At 49.7% G+C, this 26,685-nt stretch overlaps 1 protein-coding gene across 1 annotated transcript in view; it reads right to left on the bottom strand.

Annotated features, from left to right (window-relative positions):
* SLC7A7 (solute carrier family 7 member 7) overlaps positions 1 to 26,685 on the bottom strand; it is a 37,205-nt gene extending 10,520 nt beyond the window's left edge. Inside the window, exons 1-4 of the mRNA XM_070954765.1 lie at positions 26,598 to 26,685; positions 20,987 to 21,505; positions 9,010 to 9,135; positions 5,531 to 5,675 (exon numbers count right to left, since the gene is read on the bottom strand). Coding sequence (XP_070810866.1) covers positions 5,531 to 5,675; positions 9,010 to 9,135; positions 20,987 to 21,505; positions 26,598 to 26,685 — 878 coding nt within the window. The remainder of the gene's footprint in view (positions 1 to 5,530; positions 5,676 to 9,009; positions 9,136 to 20,986; positions 21,506 to 26,597) is intronic.

Below are 26,685 nucleotides of genomic sequence, written 5' to 3'. Positions count from 1 at the left end.
ACGCCCAAGGTGGAACTAGAACTCACACTCTCCTGGTGATCGGCCCAAAGTCACCCAGCTGGCTTTCACGCCCAAGGTGGAACTAGAACTCACAATCTGGTGATCGGCCCAAAGTCACCCAGCTGGTTTCATACCTAAGATGGAACTAGAACTCACAATCTCCTGGTTTTTAGGCCAGCACCTACACCAAATCAGCTTTGGCTAAATTTCTTAGCTAAGTTCTCATGTTCCCTTCACGTCTAATTTTCTCCCCTTTCTTTTTAATTTTTAAACTGAAATTTTAAATTTGTTTTAAATTATGGGGTTTTTTAATTGTCTTGTGCTAAATTATTTAATTTGGTTTTAAATTGTTTCTAACTTTTATATTTATGTATTTTATTCTGTGCCTGTTCACCGCCCTGAGTCCTTCGGGAGTAGGGCGGTATATAAATTTAATAAAACAAACAAACAAACAAACAACAAACAAACACGTCTAGTGGCAATGAGTTCTCCTGGCTTTCCTTTGATTTCATGAAAGGACGGGGAGAAAATCCCAACGCCGGGGTTGGGAATTCATTTCTTCCTTCGGTTAAAAACACAAAAAAAATCTCAGCTCAGTGAAAAACTCATGCTTCCTTCCATTTCGTAATCTTCCAAGAGACCTCACCAAGGTTAGGGGTTCAAGGTTGCTCTTTGAAAATCCGCAACCTTTGCAAAGAGCAATTATTATTTTTTTTGCTTTTTTGCCTCTGGAAAAAATCAATTTTAGCCGAAACTGTACAAACCAGTGGTGAAATCTAAAATTTGTTATGACCGGTTCTGTGGGCGTGGCTTGGTAGTGGTGGGGGTAATATGACTGGGTGGGCGTGGCCAATTTTTTTTTTTTTCAGCGAAGAGGTTGTAAAAAAATGTTTTCAATAGGCTCTGACAATCCCAGCCGAGTTGCCTGATCGGCAGAGGTTTTTTTAAAAGCCTCTGCCATTCAGGCAACTCAGCTTGGATCGTCCGAGGCATTTAAAAGGAAAAAAAAGGGTTCTTTTCTTTTAAAAGCCTTTGACGATCCCAGCTGAGCCGCGCGATCATCAGAGGCTTTTTTTTTTTACTTTTAAAAGAATTTTTTGGCCGAAGAGGTTGTAGAAAAAATGCTTTTAAAAGTAAAAAAAAAAGCCTCTGATGATTGTGCGGTTCAGCTGGGCATGGGGGGGGGGTGAGGGGGGCAGGGATTTTTGCTACCGGTTCTCCGGTTCTCCAAACCGGGAGCATTTCACCCCTGGTACAAACCGTTTAGGTTTCAAAGCGTTCAGCCAATTTGGGAAGAGCTGTGCTGCAATGCCTCGCTTCGGCCAACAGGGGGCACTTGCTCTCCACCTTATTTCCTCCCAAATAAAAAAAAAAACTCCAGGAATTTGAATTAAGGAAAGAACAAAAGCTGAGTATTTCATAGAATCAAAGGGGGTAGAAGGGACCTCGGAGGTCTTCTAGTCCAACCCCCTGCCCAAGGGGACTTTAGAGAGTCTGGCACTCGCCTGGCGTGCTGGCACCTGTGCGCATCGAACATATAAATAAGTAACAATGCCCCCAATTACAATTCACTAGGCAGGCTTACAACCACAACGGAGACCAACATTTCGGTTGCTAAGTGAGACAGGGTATAAGTGAGTTTTTTACTTTTCTTGCCACCGTTGTTAAACGAATCGGCGCAATTGCTCAGTGAGTCACACCGGTTGTTAAGCGAATCTGGCTTTCCCCAACGACTTCGCTTGTCAGAAGGTCGCGGCCTGGCCTACCTCGCAGGGATGATGTGAGGGAGGACAAGAGGAGGAGGAAACACTGCCTCGTATTTGCCTTGTGTTCCGAGACGGAAGATAAATCAAATCAAGGGTTGGAAACTAATCAAAGAGAGGAGCAACCTGGAATTAAAGAGAAACTTCCTAACGGTGAGGGCCGTTAACCAGTGGAACAGCTCGCCACCGGAAGTTGTGGATGCCTCCATCACTGGAGATTTTTAAGAAGAGATTAGACAGCCACTTATCTGAGATTGTATAGGTTCTGCTGCTTGAGCACGGGGCTGGACTAGAAGACCTCCAAAGTCCCTTCCAGATTCTATCCTATCCTATCCTATCCTATCCTATCCTATCCTATCCTATCCTATCCTATCCTATATTCTGTTCTGTCTTATCCTATCCTATCCTATTTTCTAACCTATCCTATCCTATATTCTGTTCTGTCCTATCCTATCCTATCCTATTTTCTAACCTATCCTATCCTATCCTATCCTATATTCTGTCCTGTCCTGTCCTGTCCTGTCCTATCCTATCTTGTCCTATCCTATCCTATATTCTGTTCTGTCCTATCCTATCCTATTTTCTAACCTATCCTATCCTATTTTCTAACATATCCTATCCTATCCTATCCTATCCTATCCTATCCTATCCTATATTCTGTCCTGTCCTGTCCTGTCCTGTCCTATTTTCTATCCTATCCTATCCTATCCTATCCTATCCTATCCTATCCTATCCCATTCTATTATATCCTATCCTATCCTATCCTATATTCTGTCCTGTCCTGTTCTGTCTTATCCTATCCTATCATTATCATTATCCTATCCTATCCTATCCTATCCTATCCTATCCTATCCTATCCTATCCTATCCTATCCTATATTCTGTCCTGTCCTGTCCTGTCCTGTCCTATTTTCTATCCTATCCTATCCTATCCTATCCTATCCTATCCTATCCTATCCTATCCTATCCCATTCTATTATATCCTATCCTATCCTATCCTATATTCTGTCCTGTCCTGTTCTGTCTTATCCTATCCTATCATTATCATTATCCTATCCTATCCTATCCTATCCTATCCTAACCTATCCTATCCTATCCTATCCTATCCTATCCTATCCTATCCTATCCTATCCTATCCTATCCTATCCTATCCGATCCTCTATTCTATTCTACCCTACCCTACCCTACCCTACCCTACCCTACCCTACCCTACCCTACCCTATATTCTATTCTATTCTGTTCTGGTCTGGTCTGGTCTGGTCTGGTCTGGTCTGGTCTGGTCTGGTCTGGTCTATTCTATTCTATTCTATTCTATTCTATTCTATTATTCTATTCTATTCTATTCTATTCTATTCTATTCTATTCTATTATTCTATTCTATTCTATTCTATTCTATTCTATTCTATTCTATGCCAGCCAACATTATTCCCACATTTTTTGACTCCTGCCTTGAATGGGCGGGGGTGGGGGCGGTTTGGACCAGAAGAAGACCTCCAAGGTCCCTTCCAACCCTAGGATTCTATGATTTTATTTTTAAAAAAATCTATATATTTTATGACCCAGAGAAACATCACGGTCTAGTTGGGATGGTTACATGTATGTACGTGGTGAGAAACACCCAAGGAAGAGAAGGATCCTTCAGCCCAACCAGGGACTCCTGCCAACTTTAATCTCCAGCGAGGAATTTATTGACGGGAGAGACAAAGTCTGAAGAACAAGGAAGGGCCAGTTGATCGGGTTCAATTTCACCCTTTGGGAGGGGAAGCATCGAAATCCTCAGGTTGTTCCAGGGAAACGGGGCGGGGGGGAGGGGGGCAAGCCTTCTGGACGTGGGATGGGAGCACGCCAATCCCAGTGATCTCAGAGGCCTGGAGTCCAGTGGTGGGATTCAAATAATTTAACGACTGGTTCTCTGCCCTAATGACCGGCTGGGTGGGCATGGGCGTGGCCATGGTGGGCGTGGTCAGTGGGTGTGACAGGCAGCACTAGGCCTCCTGCATCCCCCATGGGAGCATTGCCCCCCCGCACCCCATTTTGGGCCTAGTAGGCCTCCCTGCAGCCTCCTAGGAGTGAAAACAGGCCATGAGGGGGGGCCGTGTACCCCCCCGCACCCCATTTTGGGCCTAGTAGGCCTCCCTGCAGCCTCCTAGAAGTGAAAACAGGCCATGGGGGGGACGCCGTACCCCCCGCATCCAATTTTGGGCCTTGTAGGCCTCCCTGCAGCCTCCTAGGAGTGAAAACAGGCCATGGGGGGGCCGCGCCCCCCGTACCCCATTTTGGGCCTAGTAGGCCTCCCTACAGCCTCCTAGGAGTGAAAACAGGTCACGGGGGGCGCCGTACCCCCCGCACCCCATTTTGGGCCTAGTAAGCCTCCCTACAGCCTCCTAGAAGTGAAAACAGGCCATGAGGGGGAGCCGCATACCCCCCCCGCGCCCCATTTTGGGCCTAGTAGGCCTCCCTGCAGCCTCCTAGGAGTGAAAACAGGCCATGAGGGGGGGCGCCCCCCCGCACCCCATTTTGGGCCTAGTAGGCACCCCTGCAGCCTCCTAGGAGTGAAAACAGGCCACAGGGGGGGCGCCATACCCCCGCACCCCATTTTGGGCCTTGTAGGCCCCCCTGCAACCTCCTAGGAGTGAAAACAGGCCACGGAGGGGGCGACATACCCCCCGCACCCCATTTTGGGCCTAGTAGGCCCCCCTGCAGCCTCCTAGGAGTGAAAACAGGCCACGGAGGGGGCGCCATACCCCCCGCACCCCATTTTCGGCCTAGTAGGCCTCCCTGCAGCCTCCTAGGAGTGAAAACAGGCCATGGGGGGGGACGCCATACCCCCCGCACCCCATTTTGGGCCTAGTAGGCCTCCCTGCAGCCTCCTAGGAGTGAAAACAGGCCATGGGGGGGGCCGCGCACCCCGTACCCCATTTTGGGCCTAGTAGGCCTCCCTGAAGCCTCCTAGGAGTGAAAACAGGCCATGAGGCGGGGCGCCCCCCCCGCACCCCATTTTGGGCCTTGTAGGCCCCCCTGCAACCTCCTAGGAGTGAAAACAGGCCACGGAGGGGGCGCCATACCCCCCGCACCCCATTTTGGGCCTAGTAGGTCCCCCTGCAGCCTCCTAGGAGTGAAAACAGGCCACGGAGGGGGCGCCATACCCCCCCGCACCCCATTTTGGGCCTAGTAGGCCTCCCTGCAGCCTCCTAGGAGTGAAAACAGGCCATGGGGGGGGCCGTGTACCCCCCCGCACCCCATTTTGGGCCTAGTAGCCCTCCCTGCAGCCTCCTAGGAGTGAAAACAGGCCACGGAGGACGCCATACCCCCCGCACACCATTTTGGGCCTAGTAGGCCTCCCTGCAGCCTCCTAGGAGTGAAAACAGGCCATGGGGGGGGGGCGTCTACCCCCCCGCACCGCATTTTGGGCCTAGTAAGCCTCCCTGCAGCCTCCTAGGAGTGAAAACAGGCCATGAGGGGGGGGCGTCTACCCCCCCGCACCGCATTTTGGGCCTAGTAAGCCTCCCTGCAGCCTCCTAGGAGTGAAAACAGGCCATGGGGGGGGCGCCGTACCCCCCACACCCCGTTTTGGGCCTAGGAGTCCTCCCTGCACTTACCTGGGAGCCAAAATGGAGTACATGGGGACTCCTGGAAGGGGCGGTATGGGGAAGGTGAGGGCCAGCTAGCAATTTAACTGCCAGTTTGCTCGAACTGGCCCGAACCGGCTGAATCCCACCATTGGCTTGGACCGAGTGAAAACCCGTCCGGCTGTTCGGTGGGACTGACCTTTCGGGGTTCTTGATTTCTTCCGTGACAAAATTTAGGGTGTCCCATCCGGAGTAGGAGAAGAGGGCGGAGTAGAGAGCCAGCGCGATGCTGCCCACATCCCACGCGGAGCCCTCGAAGGCGTCGGTTAAGTTCTCCGAGTGTCCTGCGGGAAAAAAGAGCGGGGGTTTGGCCCAAAAGAACATCAAACGCCGGTAATCCTCAACTTACGACCCACAACCGAGCCCCCCCCCAAGTTGCCGTTGCTAAGCGAGACACGGGTTAAGGCGAGCTTCACAACCGTTTGGGGATTTTTCTCGCCCCCGGCAGGCTAAGCAGATCGCCGGCGTTCTTCGCGTTAGGAACGCGGTCGTTAAGCGGATCCGGGCTTTCTCCTGTTGACTTTGCTCATCAGGACGGTCGCAAAAGGGGTTCACGTGACTACCACCACCAACCCCTCAGGGGAAGCTGAGACCATTGTAAATACAGGCTGGTTGTGAAGCGTCTGAATTTTGTTCACCTGACCGTGGAGGAAAGCTGCGACGGTCGTTAAGAGTGGAAATGGTCATGTCCCCCTTTTTTTTTTCCAGTGCTGTTGTGACTTTGAACGGTCGCTGAATGGGACTGTCGTTAAGTCGAGGACTGCCTGTAGAATAATCGGGTTGGAAGGGACCTTGGAGGTCTTCTAATCCAACCCCCTGCCCATGGCAGGAGACCCTATACTGTTTCCGACAAATGGCTGCCAATCTTTAGGCCCTTAAAACCTATTTTTTTTCAGTTAGCCGGGCTGTCCTGATTTTATGATGGGTTTTTAAAATTTGAAATTGGTTTTGACTTGAAATGTTTTAAATTATGGACCAAACTTTATTTAATTATTATTATTATTTTTTTTTAATTTGATTTATATGCCGCCCTTCTCCGGAGACTCAGGGCGGCTTACAATGCGTTAAGCAATAGCCTTCATCCTTTTGTATATTTTATACAAAGTCAGCTTATTGCCCCCACAAACTGGGTCCTCATTTCACCTACCTTAGAAAGGATGGAAGGCTGAGTCAACCTTGAGCCTTGGAGAGATTCGAACCAGCAGAAATTGCAGGCAGCTGTGTTAATAACAGGGTGCACTAAACCCCTGTACTATCAAGGCTCTTTTTAAATCTATTTTAACTTTTGTGTACAAATGTTTTACTTTGGCTCTTCACCACCCTGAGTCCGAAAGGAGAAGGGCAGTATAGAAATTTGAAAAATAAATAAATAAAAAAATATTCTTCTTGAAAAGGAGGAGGAGGAGGAGGAGGAGGAGGAGGAGGAGGAGGAGGAGGAGGAGGAGGAGGAGGAGGAGGAGGAGGAGGAGGAGGAGGAGGAGGAGGAGGAACAGAATTGGAAGGGATTTTCCTATGGTTTTGTCTCCAAACCTTTGATCCGAGGTGGTATTCAGCTGGTTCAGACCGGTTCGGGCATACCGCTAGCAGTGATTGTGGGTGGGTCAGCCCACCCACCCGGATGTAATGCTGTCCTATTTATCCACCTGTTGGGAGGCCGGGCGCATGCGCGGAATGTGCGTGCACGAACAAAGCACATGCGTGAAAGGCACGCGTGTGCACAGCGAGCGTGCAGAAGGCCAGGTGCATGCGCGGAAGGCAGCAAACCACTAGCCAGAATTTGAGAGACCCATCGCTGCCTTTGATCATCTCAGTTGCTCTTCTCTGAACTTCTTCCAAAGTCTCAACATCTTTTTTGTAGGATGGCGACCAAAATTGGTTGCGATATTCCAGGCCTTACGAGGTTTTTTTTTTTTGAAAAGCGACACTAATGCTAATGATATTGGTCATTCCCTTGAAAGCCCTGCCCGCATGGGTCCAAGCCAAGGGTGAAATCCAGCAGGTTCTAACAGGTTCTGGAGAACCGGTAGCGGGAACTTTGAATAGTTCGGAGAACCGGTAAGCGGAAATGTTGAGTAGTTTGGAGAACTGGCAAATGCCACCTCTGGCTGGCCCCAGAGTGGGGTGGGAATGGAGTTTTTGCAATATCCTTCCCCCAGGAGTGGAGAGGGAATGGGGATTTTGCAGTATCCTTCCCCTGCCACGCCCACCAAGCCGCACCCACCAAGCCGCACCACGCCCACCAAGCCGCACCACGCCCACCAAGCCACGCCCACAGAACTGGTAGTAAAAAAAATTTGGATTTCACCACTGGTCCAAGCTACCTGAGGGATTGCCTCACCCCGATGGGACTGGGCCACCCGACCCATGCTTGCAGGGGGGGGGGCCTTACCGCAGATCCCATCAGCCGAGGAATTTTGGATGTTGGGGTCCAGAAGAAGGGCTTTCTCTGCCATGGCTTTCTGCCCTCTTGATAATATTTACCACCCCAGAGGTGAGATTGGTGCCCACCTCCTGATGTTTCCAGATAGCCATAGATCTGGCCTGCCTTTGCTAGATGGCTCAGGGACCAACTCGTTAAAATTCAGAGCTACCTCCCCCCCCCACACCTCTGGCTGCCCCCCACCGCCACCCAGGCTCCCTTCTTTGCCAACTTATCTCCATTGTTTTATCTCTTCATGTTTCTTATCTGTTGTGTTTTTGTAGCAGGGATTTTAATCTTTTCAATGTTTTTTTCTATGTTGAGTTGCCCAGAATTGTTGGATAGGAGAGAGAGAGAGAGAGAGAGAGAGAGAGAGGGAGGGAGAGAGAAAGAAGAAGAAGAAAGAAAGAAAGAAAGAAAGAAAGAAAGAAAGAAAGAAAGAAAGAAAGAAAGAAAGAAAGGAGAAAAAAGAAAGAGAGAGAGAGAAAGAGAGAGAGAGTAAAAAGAAAGAGTATGAAAAAAGAAAGAGAGGGAGGGAGAGGGAGAAAGAGAAAGACAGAGAGGAAAGAAGGAAGGAGAGAGAGAGAGAGAAAAAGGGAGAGAGAGAAAGAGAGGAAGGAGGGAGGGAGGGAGGGGAAGGGAGGCAGGGAGGGAGGGGAGAGAGAGAAAGAAAGGAAGGAAAGAAGGAAGGAAGGAAGGAAAAGAAAAAAAGAAGAGAGAAAAAAGAAAGAGAGAGAGAAAGTAAAAAGAGAGAGAGTATGAAAAAAGAAAGAGGGAGAGGGAGAGAAAGAGAAAGAGAAAGAAAGAGAGAGAGGAAAGAAGGAAGGAGAGAGAGAAAGAGAGAGAGGAAGAAAGAGAGAGAGGGAAAGAGAGGAAGGAAGGAAGGAAGGAAGGAAGGAAGGAAGGAAGGAAGGAAGGAAGGAAGGAAGGAAGGAAGGTGTTCTTGTCTGCGGTGTGTGTGATGGGTCCCCTTTCACACCTGCAGATCCTCTTTTTGAAACGGCCAGTCATCAGTGAGAACATTCAAGTGTGTGAATTAGCTCCAAGAGGTCACCAGAATAAGAACGACGATTGGAAAACGTGGTTTGATCTCAGTTTGAACCTGACCCCTAACAGGGATGCCCTCTTATCACCTAGGGTGGAGATACCCCCGGCTTCCCACCCCCCTAGAGACAGCCCACAGCCAGAGAGTTCAGTACCTTGTCCAATGCGGACGATGCCTGCAATGATCACGACAATGAGGGCTAGCACCTTGGCGTAGGTGGACAGGTCCTGGACTCGGGTTCCCCACTTCACGTAGGCGCAGTTCACAAAAGTCAGGAAGCCTGAAATCAAGAGAAGGAGGCAACAAAGCAGAATTAGATTTAAAAGGGGGAAAGATTTAGGCCAGGCCAGCTTGATGAAATAAGAAAGTCTTGAGCGCGCGACGGAAGGTGCGCAGATCCAGGATCCTCCGTATCTCCGGGGGGAGCTCGTTCCAGATCGAGGCTCGTTCCAGGCTCTCCCCTTAGGGGCCGCCAGTCGACATTGTTTGGACGACAGCACCCGGAGGAGCCCCTCTCTATGGGAGCGTACTGGCCGGTGGGAGGCTATTGGTGGTAGCAGGCGGTCCCATAGATAACCAGGTCCTAAGCCATGGAGCACTCTAAAGGAGATAACCAAAACTTTGAAGCGCACCGGGAAGACCACCGGGAGCCAGTGCAGCTCGCGCAGGAGAGGTGTTACATGGGAACGCCACGTCGCTCCCATAACCACCCGCGCGGCCGCACTCTGCGCCAGTTGCAGCCTCTGAGTGCTCCTCAAGGGGAGCCCCATGTAGAGAGCGTTACAATAGTCCAGACAGGAGGTGACGAGGGCATGAGTGACTGTGCGTAGGGAGTCCCGATCTAGAAAGGGACGCAACTGGCGGATCAGGCGAACCTGATGAAAAATCCTCCTGGTCATGGCCGTCAAGTGCTCTTCTAAAGACAGCCATGAATCCAGGAGGACGCCCAAGTTGCGAGCCCTCTCCATGGGGGCCAATGATTCGCCCCTAATAGTCAGCGATGGCACCAGCTGACTATATCGGGACGTCGGAAACCACAGCCACTCGGTCTTGGATCTTCTTCCCCCAAAGCAGCTCTTGAATGTGTTTGTTTTGGTCCCATCAAAGATGGAGGGAAGCTACTTGTAGACTTCAAGCCCTGCCCGCAAAGTCCTGGACTTTTATCTTGGATTTCTTCCCATTTCTGAGTCATTCCAAATTGTGAAGCAATCCCTCAGCAAAGACAGGGAGCTGAATCAGTTAACCAGCCAGCTGAGAGGAGTGGGTTGGACTGGGAGAGATAACTGGTAGGCCGGCTTGATAAAACCCAAAGTCTCAAGATAAGAGATTTTTTTTCCCTCTGAAGCACAGCAGTTACTTATCCAGCCTTCCTCAATGGCGTGGACTACAAGTCCCATCGTCGGCAGCCAACAAAGCCAATGTTGCATGCCCGGTGGTAAACCTTTAGAGAGCAAGGATTGCAGCATTTGGCTTTCTGGTTTCAGACCTAGGGAGGATTTGGAGTTAAATGGGGAGCGAGTTTTCACCCCCTAAATTTTGTGGCCCATCAGCTACAGGGAGTCCTCGATATACGACCACAATGGAGGCCAAAACGTCTGTTGCTAAGCGAAACAGATGTTAAGTGAGCTTTGGCCCGTTTTACGACCTTTCTTGCGGATGGGGTTAAGGGAATCACTGTGGCGCTTAAGTCAGTCATACGCAGAGCTCGTATTCAGCCGGTTCGGACCGGTTCGGGTGAAACGGTAGCAGAAATCGCGGGTTGGTCTATCCACCTTTTTGCCATCATGTGCTAAAAGCGAGGGGGCTGCGGGCGGGAGGGTGCAGGCATGCCTGCCCACACCCATAATTCTATGCGCCGCATCCCCCACGCATGTGCACGCGACCCCCCGCGCTCCCCCTGCTTTTGGCACGTGATGGGACGGGGGCCCAGTAGGCCCGTTTTTTGCCCTTCCCAGGCTCCAGAGGCTTTCTAGGAAGTTGGCCATTTCTGGGCTCTGGAAGGCCTCCGGGTGGGTGGGGAAGGCCGTTTTCGTCCTCCCCAGGCTCCTGGGGAGAGAGAGAAACGGGCCTACCCCACACACACACAGGCCCTCTGGAAGCAGGAAACAACCTGTTTCCCTACTTCCGGTGGGCCCAGAAGGCCCGAAAATCAGCTGACCAGTGCGTACATGCACGCCGGAGCCGAGCTCGCGTGCCCTCAGGTATGGCTCTGCGTGCCACCTGTGGCACACATGCCATAGGTTCGCCACCATGGCTCTATGCTGTCCTCTTTAGGCACATTTTTGAGGCCAGATGCATATGCAGAAGGTGCATGGGCAAGCAAAGCGCATGCACGGAAGGCTGGGCGCATGCACGTGCAGTCACATTTTTGGTGAACGCACCGGTAGGTAAATTATGCGAGTACTACCTCTGGTCACACGGGTTGCGTGAAGTGAATCTGACTTCCCCGTTGACTTTGCATGTCCGGTCGCAAAAAGCAGATCGCGTGACCCTGGGACACCACACCCGTCATAAATATGAACCAGGGGTGGGTTGCCCCCGGTTCCGACCGGTTCTATAGAACTGGTAGTACAACCGGCGGGAGGTTCTGTCCACTGACCCTGACGTCATCGGAAACGATCTGCACGTGCGCAGAAGTGCGCAGAAGGCGCGTGCGCAGAAGCAAGGCACCTGCGTGAGTGAAGTGAGCACGCGCGAGCGATCCCGTTGCGAACCAGTAGTAAAGGTAAGTAGAATCCACCCCTGATATGAACCCTCTGAATTTTGATCACATGACCACGGGGATGCTGCGAGGGTCATGAAGCGGGAACAAGGCTCACAAGTCCCTTTTTTCAATGCCGTTCTACTAACTTCGGTCGCTAAATGAATTGTTGTAAGTCGAGGATTACCAGTATTGTGGCAGGGGAGGGGGGAAACCCTCCTTCTTTTCCCCATCTATTCAAGCCTCTGTTCAAGATGTTGATTGCTGCATCCGTTCGTTTTTTTAACTGATTAATAGAGTTAAGTCCATCAAGTCCAGCCCCCACCACCCAAGCAGGAGACTCTACACCATTCCTGATTGATGGCAGTCCAGTCTCTTCTTGAAAGCCTCCAGTGATGAAGCTCCCACAATTTTGAAGGCAACTTGGTTGATGGTTCTCACTGTCAGAAAATTTCTCCTTATTTCCAGATTGAATCTCTCCTTGATCGGTTTCCATCCATTATTCCTTGTCTGGCATTTGGGTGTTTTGGAAAATAGCTTGATCCTCCTCCTGTCTGGGGCAGCCCCTCAAATATTGGAAGACGGCTATCCTGTCTCCCCTGGTCCTTCTCTTCACTAGACTAGCCAGGCCCAGTTCCTGCAACCGTTCGTCGTATGTTTGAGCCTCCAGTCCCCTCATCATCCTGGTTGCTCTTCTCTGCACCCTTTCTAGAGTCTCAACATCTTTTTTTAATAGTGCGGTGACCAAAACAGGATGCAGGATTCCAGGTGGGGTCTTACTAAGGCTTTCTAGAGTGGTGTTAGTACCTCCCTTGATCTTGATTGTATCCTTCTGTTGATGCAATTTAGGATAGCATTGGCTTTTTTGGCTGCTGCCGCACAATCTTATATTTAACTGATTGTCCACTAAGACTCCAAGGTCCCTCTCACAGTGACTGCTATTAAGCCAGGTTTCACCCAGTCTATTTTCTTGCCTAAGTGTAAGACTTGACTTCTCAACATTGGATTTCATTTTGTTAGAGAGGGACCGGTGTTTGAGTCTGTCTTGATCCATCTGGATCTCGAGCCTATTATCTAGGTTCAAAATCCTTGTTGGTTATTCTTACCAGCTTAGTATCATCTGTAAATTTGATAAGTTCCCCGTATGTTCAGTGGTCGGCTTCCAACAGGGAAACTTACCTTCCCTACCGGTTCAGAAGTGCACACGCCACGCACGCGTGTGCAATTTTGGAGCCTCTGTGCATATGCAAAGTCTTCTGTACATGCGCAGAGGGTAAAAAACAGGTTACTTCCTGGTTAAAACCAGGAAGTAATGATATCCAGGAGGGTGGGCGGAGCCTCGCGCTGCCGCCACTACCAGTTCTCCGAACCACCCTCCGCCACTACTGATTCGCCCGAACCGGTGCGAACCGGTAGCATTTCACCCCTGGTTTCCAATATTCTTATCACCGGTTCGCCGCACACACACAACCTCACTTCGCACACGCGCCATCCACACATGCGTCCGGCCTTCCGTGCATATGGTTTACTCGCACGCACGCCTTCCGTGCATACGCCTAGCCTCAAAAATGTGGCTAAATAGGACGGCATTACATCCAGGCTGGTGGGCCGCTACCAGTTCACCGGAACAGATACAAACCGGCTGAATACCACCTCTGCTTCTGTTCTTTTGTCTAAGTCCCAATCTGGTGCCGAGAATCCCCAATCCGAGACGCCTGGATGCCAGATAACCATTGCCAGTGAGCGCCGAGAAGTTAAATCCAGACGGAAGACGCCAGAATCTTCCTGGATATCACCCAAAAGTTCAAAGACGAGGAACAGAAATTAACTTGTTTATCCAGATCTTATTGCTTCTTTTTTCTTTTTTTTTTTTATGTTCTGCTCTTCTAACCTTGATCTTTATCCCAGGAAACGAGCTGTTGTGTCTCAGGAGGTTCTGGGAGATTTGGCTTGGAGCCAGATGGCCAAACCCACCTATTCCCACCCACCCTCCAGGATAAGAAGAGAGTGTGTTGAGCCAAGGACCACCTTCCAAGCTATACTTCCAAGTTCAAGACACCAACTTTCTAATTGCAGAAATGGGATTTGGGCGATTCAGGGTGCATTTCTCTTTTTTTTTTGATAAACATGGCAATAAATTCCTCTTTGTTATATAGGTCCTTGGAAAGGGCTTGAATCTGAGCAAGGCACAGATACGAGGACTCGTTTCCCAGCGGCACCAGCTACCCTTCGGTGGGAGATGGCACAGGGTGTCCTGCCAAGTTTTCTAATCACACCCGTCGGTTCGGTGCCAGCCTGTCGTGCTACTGATCGAAGGGAGTATTTGTAGCTCTGGGTTGTAACTGGGAGGTCCTTGGTGCTCTCTGAGCTTTGGTGGTTTCCTTGCAGACGTTTCATGACCCGACTGGGTAACATCATCGGTGCTATGGTAGACGTGGGTAGGGTTTGTGGAGAGGACAGGAGGAGGAGGAGGAGAAGGAGGAGGACTGTGGGGTCCTTGGTGCTCTCTGATCTTTGGTGGTTTCCTTGCAGACATTTGATGACCCAACTAGGTAACATCCTCAGTGCTAGAAGAGGAGGAGGACTGTGTGCTTCTTGATGCTCCCTGAGCTTAGTGGTTTTCTTGTAGACATTTCATTACCCAACTCGGTAATATCATCAACACTGGAAGGGAGTGGGGTTTGCTCTCTGTTTATATACTACATATATCAAGGTTCATCATCAAGGGGCCATCAAGAAACTCTCACCAACACTGCCAAGGCAAGCCGTCTGTATATAAACAGAGAGCAAACCCCGCTCCCTTCCAGCGCTGATGACGTTCCCTAGTTGGGTCACGAAACGTCTGCAGGAAACCAACCCAGCTCAGAGAGCACCAATGGTCTCATGCTTGGTAACACCCAGCCACATACTCCAACCTCAATTGCATGTTGTGTGGGGTGGCCGCTCGGACCCGACAGATGGTCTCTGACCACGAACAGAGGGCCTCCGGCCCCGAAGGAAGCCAATATTCGTCTTCAACTTGGACCTAAAGTGGGTGGGCCGCCTTGAGTCAAGAGGTTTGCTCGGCGGTGAATTCCTAGACGAGCTTTATCAAGTGACACGGCTCCAGAGGTCAGTATGGAGGACGCGGTCAAAACATGAGCTCGGGGTTGTCTGAGGTGACGAGAAAAAGATCTTTAGTTCCATCTCTTGCAGCGTGCGGGAAGCCTCCTGAGCTCAGCCTCCAGTTTTGGTAGCTCCGAAACGAGGATAAAGGGATCGGTTTGCTTTTTCAGAGCTAAGGTCAGGGACGTGGGCAGCTTTAGAAGAGAGAGCCAGAGACGTTTCTGCTGTGGTTGGCCTCCGCTCTGGCCTTCACCCCACGCTAACTCGCTAACTGCCATCCCAACCCCGGCTCCGAACATCCGTCCTTTCCGATTGATCAATCCGAATAGAGCTGGAAGGGACCTTGGAGGTCTTCTAGTCTGACCCCCTGCTCGAGCAGGAGACCCTCGACCACAGGGGGCTCAAACCAGGGGTGAAATCCAGCAGGTTCTAACAGGTTCTGGAGAACCGGTAGTAGAAATTTTGAGTAGTTCGGCGAACCGGTAGCGGAAATTTTGAGTAGTTTGGAGAACTGGTAAATACCACCTCTGGCTGGCCCCAGAGTGGGGTGGGAATGGGGATTTTGCAATATCCTTCCCCTGCCACGCCCACCAAGCCACGCCCACAGAACCTGCAGGGAAAAATTTTGAATTTCACCCCTGGGTCAAACTCGATTTCATCGAGGGCCGCATCAGGGTTGTGTGTTTGACCTCAGGGGGGCCGGGGTGGGTGTGGCCAGCTTGACGTCACTTGTGTCGGGGGGAGCATGTGGCCCGAGCACTCTGCCAGCAAAAATGGGGTCCCAAGCTCCGTTTTCGACTGCGACGGCCTCCTGCAACCCTTTGCCAGCGAAAATGGAGTTCAAGAGTGCCGCACGTGGCCCTCTCGAGCTCCATTTTTGCTGGCAGAGGCATTGCAGGCCAGTCCTTTGCCGTTTCCAGGGCAGCCCTCCACGGGTCAGATCTAAACGTCCTGTGGGCAGGATCCAGCCCCCAGGTCTTGAGTTTGATACCCCTGCTTTACCATTCCAGACAAGCGGCCATCCAGTCTCTTCTTAAAAACTTCCAGTGATGGAGCACTCACAACTTCTGGTGGCAAGCTGTTCCACTGGTTAATTGTCTTCACTGTTAAGAAGTGTTTCCTTAATTCCAGGTTTTTCTCCTTGATACAAGTGAGGGTTTTATTAAGCTTTTTTTTTTTTTGGCTGGAGGGCTTTAGAAGAGACAGACATTTCTGCCGGTTGGCCTCCATTCTATCCTTCACCCCACGTTCACTTTGATGCCATCTCAGCTCCCAGCATCCACCCTTCCCCTTCCTCCCACCCCGAGCCTAGTTTTTTTTTCTGCCTAACCCATCAGCCCACGCCGCCCAGCACATTCCTGTGTTGCAACCGAGTGGTTTTCGGGGGAGCCTGACGCTGCACTTCTCGCCGGCTGCTTCAGACAAGCACATGCCAATTCAGCAGGCTGCCTGGCCCTCGACTAAGGAAGACTGGCTTCCCGAAAACAAGCCTGGAATTCACCCGCTGGTTAAAGAGAGAAGAGGAGCACGAGTAGCAGAAAAAGAGCTGTGAGATCACCAGACCTTGAGTCACGATGGAAAGTGGGCCTCTCGGGGCGGGGAAGCCCTGTTTGCAAAAGACTGTAGAGATTCGCAAGTCATCCAGGTCACGGTTGTCCCAAAGGTGCCTAACTGCAGGTCACAACTACCGATTCGCCCGAACCGGTACAAACCGGCTGAATCCCACCCCTGTCCCTGCCCAAGCAGGAGAGCCTATACAATTCCAGACAAATAGTTGTCCAGTCTCTTCTTTAAAAGTCATCCAGTGTTGGAGAATTTTTTCAGGAGGCAACTGGACTTTCTGGGGTTTTTTTTCCTTCTGAAGACGTTTCGCTTCTCATCCAAGAAGCTTCTTCAGCTCTGGTTGGATGGAGAGGGGGATGGAAGGATTGATACTCTTTGCAGACAGCTGGTCGGTTGCATCCTTTTAGAACCGTGATGGCAAACCTATGGCATGTGTGTCAGAGGTGGAACGCAGAACCCTCTCTGTACGCGCACACGCCATCGCCTGCTGCTTTTCTGGTTTCCAGCGCACACATGCGTGCCAGCCAGCTGGTCTTCGCAGGTGCTGGAGCGCCGGAAAACGGCCAAAAAACCAGGCTGTTTTCCGGACTGTTTTAAGGCTATTTTTTGGGCTGTTTCCCGGCTGTTTTTCAGGCCATTTTCACGGCCATTTTTGGGCCGCTTTCCGAAAAACGGCCCGAAAACAGCTTGAAAAAGCCTGAAAACAGTCCAAAAAACGGCCAAAAAATAAGTATGCGCGCAACAGACAGCTGTTCTTCGGGTTTCCGGTGCTCTGGGATGTGCGAAGATCATCTGGCTGGCGTGCATGCATGTGTTGGAAGCCCGAAGACCAGCTGGCCAGAGCACGCACATACACGCACATGTACACACATGCACGCACGCATGTTTGGGCACTCAGTGCCGAAAAGGTCCACCATCACTGTTTTCGAGGGTCATTGAAGCGTTTGGCGGTTTTTCTGTGTCCTCAGGGTCACCCGAGTAGTGCAAATGGTTCCTGTAGTCTGCCAATTTTTTTCTCCGAAAATCCATTCCTACTCCCACTCCATTCGAAGGGCGTTCATCCCAAATTGCGTAGCTAAACATCTGTAGAGATTCTCAAGTCATCCAGCTCACGGTTGTCCCAAAGGTGTTTGTTTTCCAGGAGGCAACTGGACTTCCTTGTTTTTTTTCTCTTTTGAAGACGTTTCGCTTCTCATCCAAGAAGCTTCTTCGGCTCCTTGACTCTCTAAGTCTCTTTTTCAAAAACCTCCAGCGATGAAGCACTCACAACTTCTGGTGGCAAGCTGTTCCACTGGTTAATTGTCCTCACTGTTAAGAAGTTTCTCCTTAATTCCAGGTTGCTTTTCTCCTTGATGAGTTTTCCATTCGTTGTTTCTTGTCTTGACCTCTGGGGCTTTGGAAAATAAATTGTCCCCCTCTTCTTCTTTGTGGCAGCCCCTCAAATATTGGAAGACTGCTATCATGTCACCCTCTAGTCCTTCTTTTCTCTAGACTGGCCATTCCCAATGCTTTGAAAAGCCTCTCTGACGATCAGACAACTCAGCTGGGATCCTCAGAGACTTTTCAAAGCATTTTTTTTACCACCTCTTCGGCCAAGAGGTTGCAGAAAAAAAATGCGTTGAAAAGCCTCCGACGATCCCAGGTGAGCCGCGCGATCGTCAGAGGCTTTTTTTAAATTTATTTATTTAAAAAAAAATTTTCGTCAGAAGAGGTTGTAGAAAAAAATGCTTTTAAAAGTAAAAAAAAAAAAAAAGCCTCTGATGATCGTGCGGCTCTGCTGGGCATGGTGGGAGGGGCGCAGGGATTTTTGCTACCGGTTCTCTGAACCACCCGCAGCCATCACTACCGGATCGGGCGATCCGGTCCGAACTGGGAGCATTTCACCCCTGCTTTTGGGGGTTCAGGCACACACGCTTGCATTCACGTGTGTGTGCATGCACTTTGGGCACTCGCCACCAAAAAGGCTAACCATCACTGATATCGGGCAAGGGTCCACAACTCCTGTTCGGAACTGGGCCACACACTAACTGGTTGGGTGGAACCATTCCTTTTCTCACTAGGGGTGACATGATCGCCGTGTTCCAATATTTGAGGGGCTGCCACAAAGAAGAAGGGGTCAAGCTATTCTCCAAAGCACCCGAGGGGCAGGACAAGAAGCAATGGGTGGAAACTAATCAAGGAGAGAAGCAACTTAGAACTAAGGAGAAATTTCCTCATAGTGAGAACAATTCATCAGTGGAACGACTTGCCTCCAGAATTCAAAATACTGGAAGTTTTTGAAAAGGCAGTTCTCATGTCTAGTTCAATGAAAAGGATTTAGGGGTGGCATGAAGACGTTTTTATTTCAGCAAGCCGGCCTGGCCTGAATAGGTTTTAGGGGTTATTTTTTAATTGTATTGCTAGGGGTTTTAAATTGGGGCGGCCGTTTAATTTAATTTATTTTTAATTATTTTAACTTTTATATTGTATGGTATTTTAATTCTCGGCTGTTCACCAGCCTGAGTCCCTTCGGGGAGAAGGGCGGGATATAAATTAAATAATAAATAAATAAATAAATAAATAAATAAATAAATAAATAAATAAATAAATAAATGATAGCAGTCTTCCGATATTTGAGGAGCTGCCCCAAAGAAGAGGGGGTCAAGCTATTCTCCAGAGCACCTGAAGGCAGGACAAAGAAGCAACGGGTGGAAACTAATCAAGGAGAGAAGCAAACTAGAACTAAGGAGAAACCTCCTCACAGGGAGGACTATTAACCCATGGAACTGCTTGCCACCAGAAGTTGTGGGTGCTCCCAACACTGGAGAGAAGAGACTGGACAACCACTTGTCTGAAATGGTACAGGGCTTCCTGCCTGAGCAGGAGGTTTGGTCCAGAAGACCTGCAAGATCCCTTCCAACTCTGTTATTCAAGAAATCCAAAGCAGCCACTTCTCCGGCGCTTGAAACTTTGTCAGAACTTTGTCAGATTTGAACCATTCCAGGTCCAGGCCCGATCAAAGAAAGGAGGAGAAATGCCTTATCGCAGACGCCTGACTCATAGGCCCCACCAGGAGAATGGGATCAAGATAAGGGGGAAAACATGAGAAAAACTTCATATTATAAAGAGGCGAGGCAACGACGATTCTGTTCCCACCACGCCAAATTCAAGGGAAACATGGTTTTGAGATGCGACTCTGGGAGGCTCCGGTTTCAAACAGAAGCCAGCGTGTGTCTTTGGGCAAAAGTTGGCATCTGAACAATTTCAGGATACGACATCTCAACGAAAAGGAGTTGCAGAGAAAGAGAAGGAAGGTCAGGGCAAGATAAGAGTAGAGAGAAAAGATTAGATACCAGAGCGGGCAATCTGCCCTTCGCCCTGCCTGAAATCAAGCTTTGGCAGAGTCGAGAATCTATCCGGATCCCTCCCTAGCAAGGAGATGTCCGGCCCCAACGTTTGGGAAGCTCAGAGACTTTCTCGAGAAGGTCCCTCAAGGGCTGCGGAAGTCCGAACCGTTGGAACAGGGGTGAAATCCACTTACTTTCGCTACCGGTTTGCAAATGTGAGCACGCATACCTCTTCCACATATGCGCAAGCCTTCTGCGCATGTGCAAGGGTAAAAAACGGGACATGATGACGTTCCCGGTGGTATCGGTTCGCCCGAACCGGATAGAACCGGCTGAATTTCACCATTGCGTTGGAAGATATGTTTGAAATGGAGGCAGTGGCCTGGGTAGAAATTTTAGAAACTAGGCAGTGGAAGAGGGTAGAGGTAGGAGGAATACCTAGATTGGGCATCCAAGAAACAGATGTAGACGGAGATTTAAGAGAGGAATTTGGGAGGAAAGTCAAAAAAAAAAAAGAAGCATAACAATTAAAGTATTGAAGCGGGCAAGAGACGATGGAGAGATGTTTTTCTTGTTTATTGTTCTGATTCGCTTTTCCTTTTTCCTCTCTTAAAGCATAGCAATTAAAGTATGAAGCGGGCAAGAGATGATGGATGGATGATTCCTCTGTTTTGTTGTTATTCTGAGTTGCTTTTCCCTCTCTCCTCTCTCTCTCTCTCTCTCTTCTTTTTTTTCCCCCCCTTAGGCAGGTGACATGATTAGAAGTTCAACAGGAAAGAAAAAAAAAGTTTCTTAATAAAGGGGGACATGATTAAAAACTAGAATAAGGGATAGAAATAAGGAGGATATTAATGTATACATTTTTATTTTATAAAATGAAAGTAATGAGAAAATGTGGAATAATTGAATAATGATAGACTGCAACCTAATATAGATGTGTATTGTTATTAGAAATACTCTGTTTCCCTGGAAATAAGACCCAACTGGAAAATAAGTCCTAGCATGATTTTTCAGGATGCTCATAATATAAGCCTTACCCCCAAAATAAAACCCAATTAAGACTGTCAGCCAGATGGATGCATTTAGTACCGTACTTCCCCCAAAATAAGACCTAACCAGAAAATAAGCCCTAATGCATCTTTTGGAGCAAAAATTAATATAAGACCCGGTCTTATTTTCGGGGAAACACGGTACATAAATTGATTGAATGTAATAATTATGTTTAATCTGATCAGTTTCATTTGTGTTGGAATGTATGGCGCCCAGGTGCCACACTGTTCACACACTGATTTGACATTTTTATAAAAAATAAAAAACGTAAAAAAAAAAAGTCGAAACCGTCGCTAGAGGAGAGCAGGACATCTCCCTCTCCCATTGACCTAAACTCACCCACCCTCCCCGTCGCCAACACACACACACCCCCGATGGATACTCACAGATGCACATGGCAGCCAGGAGACGTCCGGCTAGGTACGGCGCCTCGCAGGACGGGAAGAACGGCTGGACCAAGTAGTTGGCGAAAGTGATGGCGATGATGGCTTGGCTGGTGGGCTCGATGATGAGAAGGGAGGTCCACAGACGGATGAAGGCAGGCAGCTGGCCGAAGGCCTCCAAGATGTAGGCGTAGCTGGCCCCCGATTTTTTGATGGTGGTACCCAGCTCGGCGTAGCAGAGGGCCCCGAAGACGGAGAAGAGACCCCCCACGGCCCAGATGACAAGGGATAATCCGTAAGACGCGCTGTAAGCCAAGACCCCCTTGGGCGAGACGAAGATGCCCGAGCCGATCATATTGCCCACAATCAAACAAACGCCGTTGAGCAACGAGATCTCCTTCTTCAGCTGCATGGCCTCTTCGGAGGACGAGCCAGAAGCTGGCAATTTGCCATTAGATGCCGTCTTGGCAGGGGGATCCTCTTGAGTGCCCGCCACCACATACTGGCCGGACCTGGTCATGGCTGGTCAAAGGAGAGAAGAGCTCAGTTACTGCCATGGCTTCCCTGCATCCCAAAAAGTGTGTGTGTTTGGAGAAGTGAGTCAGACAATACAGTAGTGGCCAAAATTGTGGAAACCTTTGGGGAAAAGTGTATTTTCTAAAACTAGCTAATAACACCACTTTTTTGGGGAGTAGTACCATAATATTATATATATGGAAAGATAATTTAATCAAGAATGTAACGCAGTAACATTTATGAAGGATTGGCTATTAGAATAGCTGTTACAGTCTAAAGAAGAAAAGTGAAACACGTAGGAAAAAAAACGAGATATATAAAAATAATCACCATAGAAAAAAACGAGGTATACAAAAATGATCCCCATGTCAGTTAATCCTTAGTTGGGTAACCTTTACCGTGAATTACGGCCTCACAACATCTTCCCGTGGAATGAACCAAGTCTTTTAGTTCTGCAACTGTTCTTATGTGAAACCAAGATGGAATGATGGCTTCTATTAACTGGGTTTTTATTGCCGGGTTTCGCTTCTGACTAACAAGTTTCTTGAGTCAGCTCCATCGATTTTCAATTGGGTTAAGGTCTGGGCTATTCCCAGGCCATTCCATCAGTGGAATAGGATTATCTTGAAACTCTCTCTCTCTCTCAAAAAAAAAGTGGTGTGATTAGCCATCAAACCTCAAAAATACACTTTTCCCAAAAGGTTTCCACAAGTTTATCTCACCCTGCAAACCCGCTGCAGAGCTGTTTAGTAATCTGCGGGGAAGCAGGAGTGCCCTAGGAAGAGAAATGAACCATCAAGTAGGTATTTCCATGGTTTGAGAAGAAGAGTACAGAATCACATGAGTTGGAAGCAGTGGTGGGAGTCAAATCATTGAACAACCCGTTGTCTGCCCTAATGATTTCTTCCAACAGCCAGTTCACCAAACTGCTCAGAAAGTTAACCAGTTCGGTGCGAACTGGCTGAATCCCACTACTGGGTTGGAAGGGACCTCGGAGGTCTTCCAGCCCAACCCCTGCTCAAGCAGGAGACCCGAGACCATTTCAGACAAGTGGTCAGTCCGCTGTCTTTCTTAAAAATCCCCAGTGATGAAGCCCCAAGTCGGACCAGAAGGAAGACAACTCTAGCGAATGGAGCACAAGCGATGGCAAGAAAGGCAACATTTGGGTTTCTGATTGAATGGGGCCAGAGGTCCTAGCGATGGCTGGAAGCCAGGAGTCGAACCCCTTCCAGCAGGGCAGAGAAAGGGACAAGGATGAAGAAGGAGAAGCCGTCTAAAGAGATGAACTGAGTAGGACTCACCAGTTCTGGGCTTGGCTTTCCCCCTGTTGAACTGCCCGCCTGTCCTCACACCAAGCTTAAGGATAAAGAATCAGAAGCTGTCAGGACAGCACTTTTAACTTGAGGAACTAGGCAGGGTGGCTGGGGGGAGGAGTAAGGAAGGGGGGGGTGAGCCATCGAGTCCAAGGTCCGTCTGGTGCCAGGTGGGGGCAGGGGGGAGCCTACCTCATCCTTTGGATGATAAAAGGCTGCCAGCTCCTGCACATTTTCTCACAGCCGTGCCCGAGAAGAGTAACGGCGGCTTCCTGAAGGACAGCATTGTGCGTTTTCCACCCTCCCAATTCTTATTTCCTGAGTCTGCTTTCTCCATCCACGCTCGTGTATATATATATATATATATACACGAGGTGTCTGGGTTGCCCCCAGCTCGAGAGGAAAGGGGGATTTTTCTGCAAATCCTAAGATTTGGGCTCCCTATGGGCTTAATCTTATTAGGGTCCACTTAAGACCACTTAAGCTGTCCTGATTTTTATGGTTGGTTTTAAAATTTGATATTGATTTTAATTGAAATGTTTTAAATTATGGGCCAAATTTTATTTAATTATTTTAAATCTATTTTAACTTTTGTGTATGAATGTTTTATATTTGGCTGTTCACCGCCCTGATTCCGGAAGGAGAAGGGCGGTATAGAAATCTGAAAAATAAAATAAATAAATAAATAAATAAATAAGAGCAGCTAGGTACTAGGTAACTAGTGCTAGCTAAGTAACTAGGGACGCGGTGGCTCAGTGGCTAAGACGCTGAGTTGTCGAGCGAAAGGTCGGCAGTTCAGTGGTACGAATCGCTAGTGCCAGCTCACCCCGTTACTTGTCCCAGCTTCTGCCAACCTAGCAGTTCGAAAGCACGTCAAAAAAAAAAAATGCAAATAGAAAAAAAACAAAGACAATATCTGCATTTATGGGTGACTAGGAGCCTCTATAGGGACGAGGTGGCTCAGTGGCTAAGACGTTGAGCTTGTCGATCAAAAAGTCAGCAGTTCAGCGGTTCGAATCCCTAGTGCCGCGTAACGGGGTGAGCTCCCGTGACTTGTCCCAGCTTCTGCCAACCTAGCAGTTCGAAAGCACGTAAAAAATGCAAGTAGAAAAATAGGGACCACTTTCGGTGGGAAGGTAACAGTGTTCCATGCGCCTTTGGTGTTAAGCAGGGGTGGGTTCTAAATTTTTTTACTACCGGTTCTGTGGGCGTGGCTTATTTTGTGGGTGTCGCTTGGACGTCATGTGACTAGGCGGGCGTGGCTAGCTGGTCAGAGTCGCACTTACGACCAGTCCTCGCATTTACGACCTGACTCATTTGTTTGCTTTTAACACTGATCAGCTGTAGGGTGGCCCTTTGAAGCCCCGGGGCAAGAGTTTAAACAGTTTTTTTTCCCCTCTAGTCATCAGCTGGGACTCAGGAGGCAGCAATAGATTGGGGGTGGGACCAAATAAAAGGTAAGAATAACGTGGGGGGTGGAGGGGTGGGAGGGTGGGGGCGGGAGAACTGGTTCGGTGACGTCATATCGTCACCGCTACCGGCTCGGCCGAACCGGACCGAACGGGGAGGAACCCACCACTGTTTCTCCTGCTTGAGCAGAGGGCTGGACTGGAAGACCTCCAAAGTCCCTTCGAGCTCTATTCTGATTGATCACTTAAAAAGTTCAAGAAGGACCAGGGGGGACATGATAGCAGCATTCCAGTATTTGAGGGGCTGCCACGAAGAAGTGGGGGTGGGGGTCACATTATTCTCCAAAGCACCAAGAGGAGCCTGGATAGCTCAACAGACTAAGCACTGTAATTTAAGACCAGCTGTCTGCAATTAAAGTAAGATCGAATCTCGCCAGGCTCAAGGTTGACTCAGCCTTCCATCCTTTCTAAGGTAGGTAAATTGAGGACCCAGTTTGTGGGGGCAATAAGCTGACTTTGTATAAAGAAATATACAAAAGGATGAAGGCTATTGCTTAACGCACTGTAAGCTGCCCTGAGTCTCCGGAGAAGGGCGGCATATAAATAAATAAATAAAAAAAAGAGGGCAGAACAAGAAACAACGATTGGAAATTAATCGAAGAGAGAATCATCCTGGGACTAAGAAGAAACTTCCTAACAGTGAGAATAATTAAACAGTGGAACAGCTTTGCCTCCAGAAATCGTGGGCGCTCCATCACTGGAGTTTTTTTTAAGAAGAGACTGGACAATGGCTAACCTTTTTGCCGTCCCGTGCCAAAAGCGGGAGGAGTGCGGGAGGGGGGTCGCACACGCGCTTGCCCACACCCATAATTCAATGCGCCTCACCCCCGTGCATGTGTTCCACACTTCCCCTGCTTTTGGCACGCGATGGCATGGGTGGGCCCAGTAGGCCCATTTTTCGCCCGCTCTAGGCTCCAGAGCCTTTCTAGGAGCCTGGGGAGGGCAAAAACAGCCTTCCCCATACCCCCCCCCTCTCCGGGGGCCAGAAATGGCCTGTTTGCTGACTTCCAGTGGGCCCAGAAGGCCCGAAAGCTGAGCTCGTGTGCCCACCAATATGGCTCCGTGTGCCACCTGTGGCACGCGTGCCATAGGTTCGCCATCGCGGGTATAGGTTCTCCTGCTTGAGCAGGGGGCTGGACTAGAAGACCTCCAAGGTCCCTTCCATCTCTGTTCTATTCTACATTCTAAAGCTCTTGAAGGCAACGGATGGAAATCAATCAAGGAAAGGAGCAACCTGGAATTTCCTGACCGTGAGATCAAGTCACCAGTGGAACGGGTTGCCTCCAGAAGCTGTGGGTGTTTTTTTTTTTTTAAAGAAGAGATTGGACAACCATTGGTCTGAAATGGTATAGGGCAATGATGGCTAACCATTTTGCCATCGTGTGCCAAAAGCAGGGGGAGTCAGGGGGGTTGCACACGCATGTGCCCACACCCATAATTCTATTCACACACCCCCCACACACGTGTGCACGACCTCCCTGCGTTCCCCCAGCTTTTGGCACACGATGGCACGGTGGGCCCGGTAGGCCCATTTTTCGCTCTCCCCAGGCTCCAGAGCCTTTCTAGGAGCCTGGGGAGGGTGAAAACGGCCTTCTCCACTCCCCCGGAGGCCCTTTGAAGGCCAAAAACAACCCATTTCCCGACTTCCGGCGGGACCGGAAGGCCCGTTTTTCACTCTCCCCAGGCTCCAGAGCCTTTCTAGGAGCCTGGGGAGGGTGAAAACGGCCTTCTCCACTCCCCCGGAGGCCCTTTGAAGGCCAAAAACAGCCCATTTCCCGACTTCCGGCGGGACCGGAAGGCCCGTTTTTCACTCTCCCCAGGCTCCAGAGCCTTTCTAGGAGCCTGGGGAGGGCGTAAACCGCCTTCCCCACCCCACCGGAGGTCCTCCGGAGACCAGAAACGGCCCATTTCCCGGCTTCCGGTGGGACCGGAAGATCCATTTTTCACCCTCCCCAGGCTCCAGAGGCTTTCTAGGAGCCTGGGGAGGGTGTAAACCGCCTTCCCCACCCACCCCCAGAGGCCCTCCGGAGGCTAGAAACAGCCTATTTCCCGACTTCCGGTGGGACCGGAAGGGCCAAAAATCAGCTGGCTGGCGCGCTTGCGCACTGGAGCTGAGCTAGGGCAACACTTGCATGCCCACCGATATGGCTCCACGTGCCACCTGTGGCACACGTGCCATAGGTTCGCCATCACGGGTATCGGGTTTCGCGGGTTGGACTAGAAGACCTCCAAGGTCCCTTCCAACTCTGTTATTAAGTTCATAAACTTCCAAGTTTAAAGGCTGGGTCCCTGACTGTGAAACGTAGGTTTTGATACCGAAAGAAGAAAATCTCCGCAGCTCAGGGTTGAACCGCGGGATCCTTGACGCTCGCTGAGCACGGCGCTTTGCTTGCAGGCGTTTCAT

Source organism: Pituophis catenifer, unplaced genomic scaffold (assembly GCF_029215685.1).
Source record: "Pituophis catenifer annectens isolate HBS135680 unplaced genomic scaffold, rPitCat1.0.hap2 SCAF_15, whole genome shotgun sequence".
Lineage (NCBI taxonomy): Eukaryota > Metazoa > Chordata > Lepidosauria > Squamata > Colubridae > Pituophis > Pituophis catenifer.
Note: the sequence above shows the minus strand (reverse complement) of the source record. Positions and strands in the feature narration are given on the sequence as shown.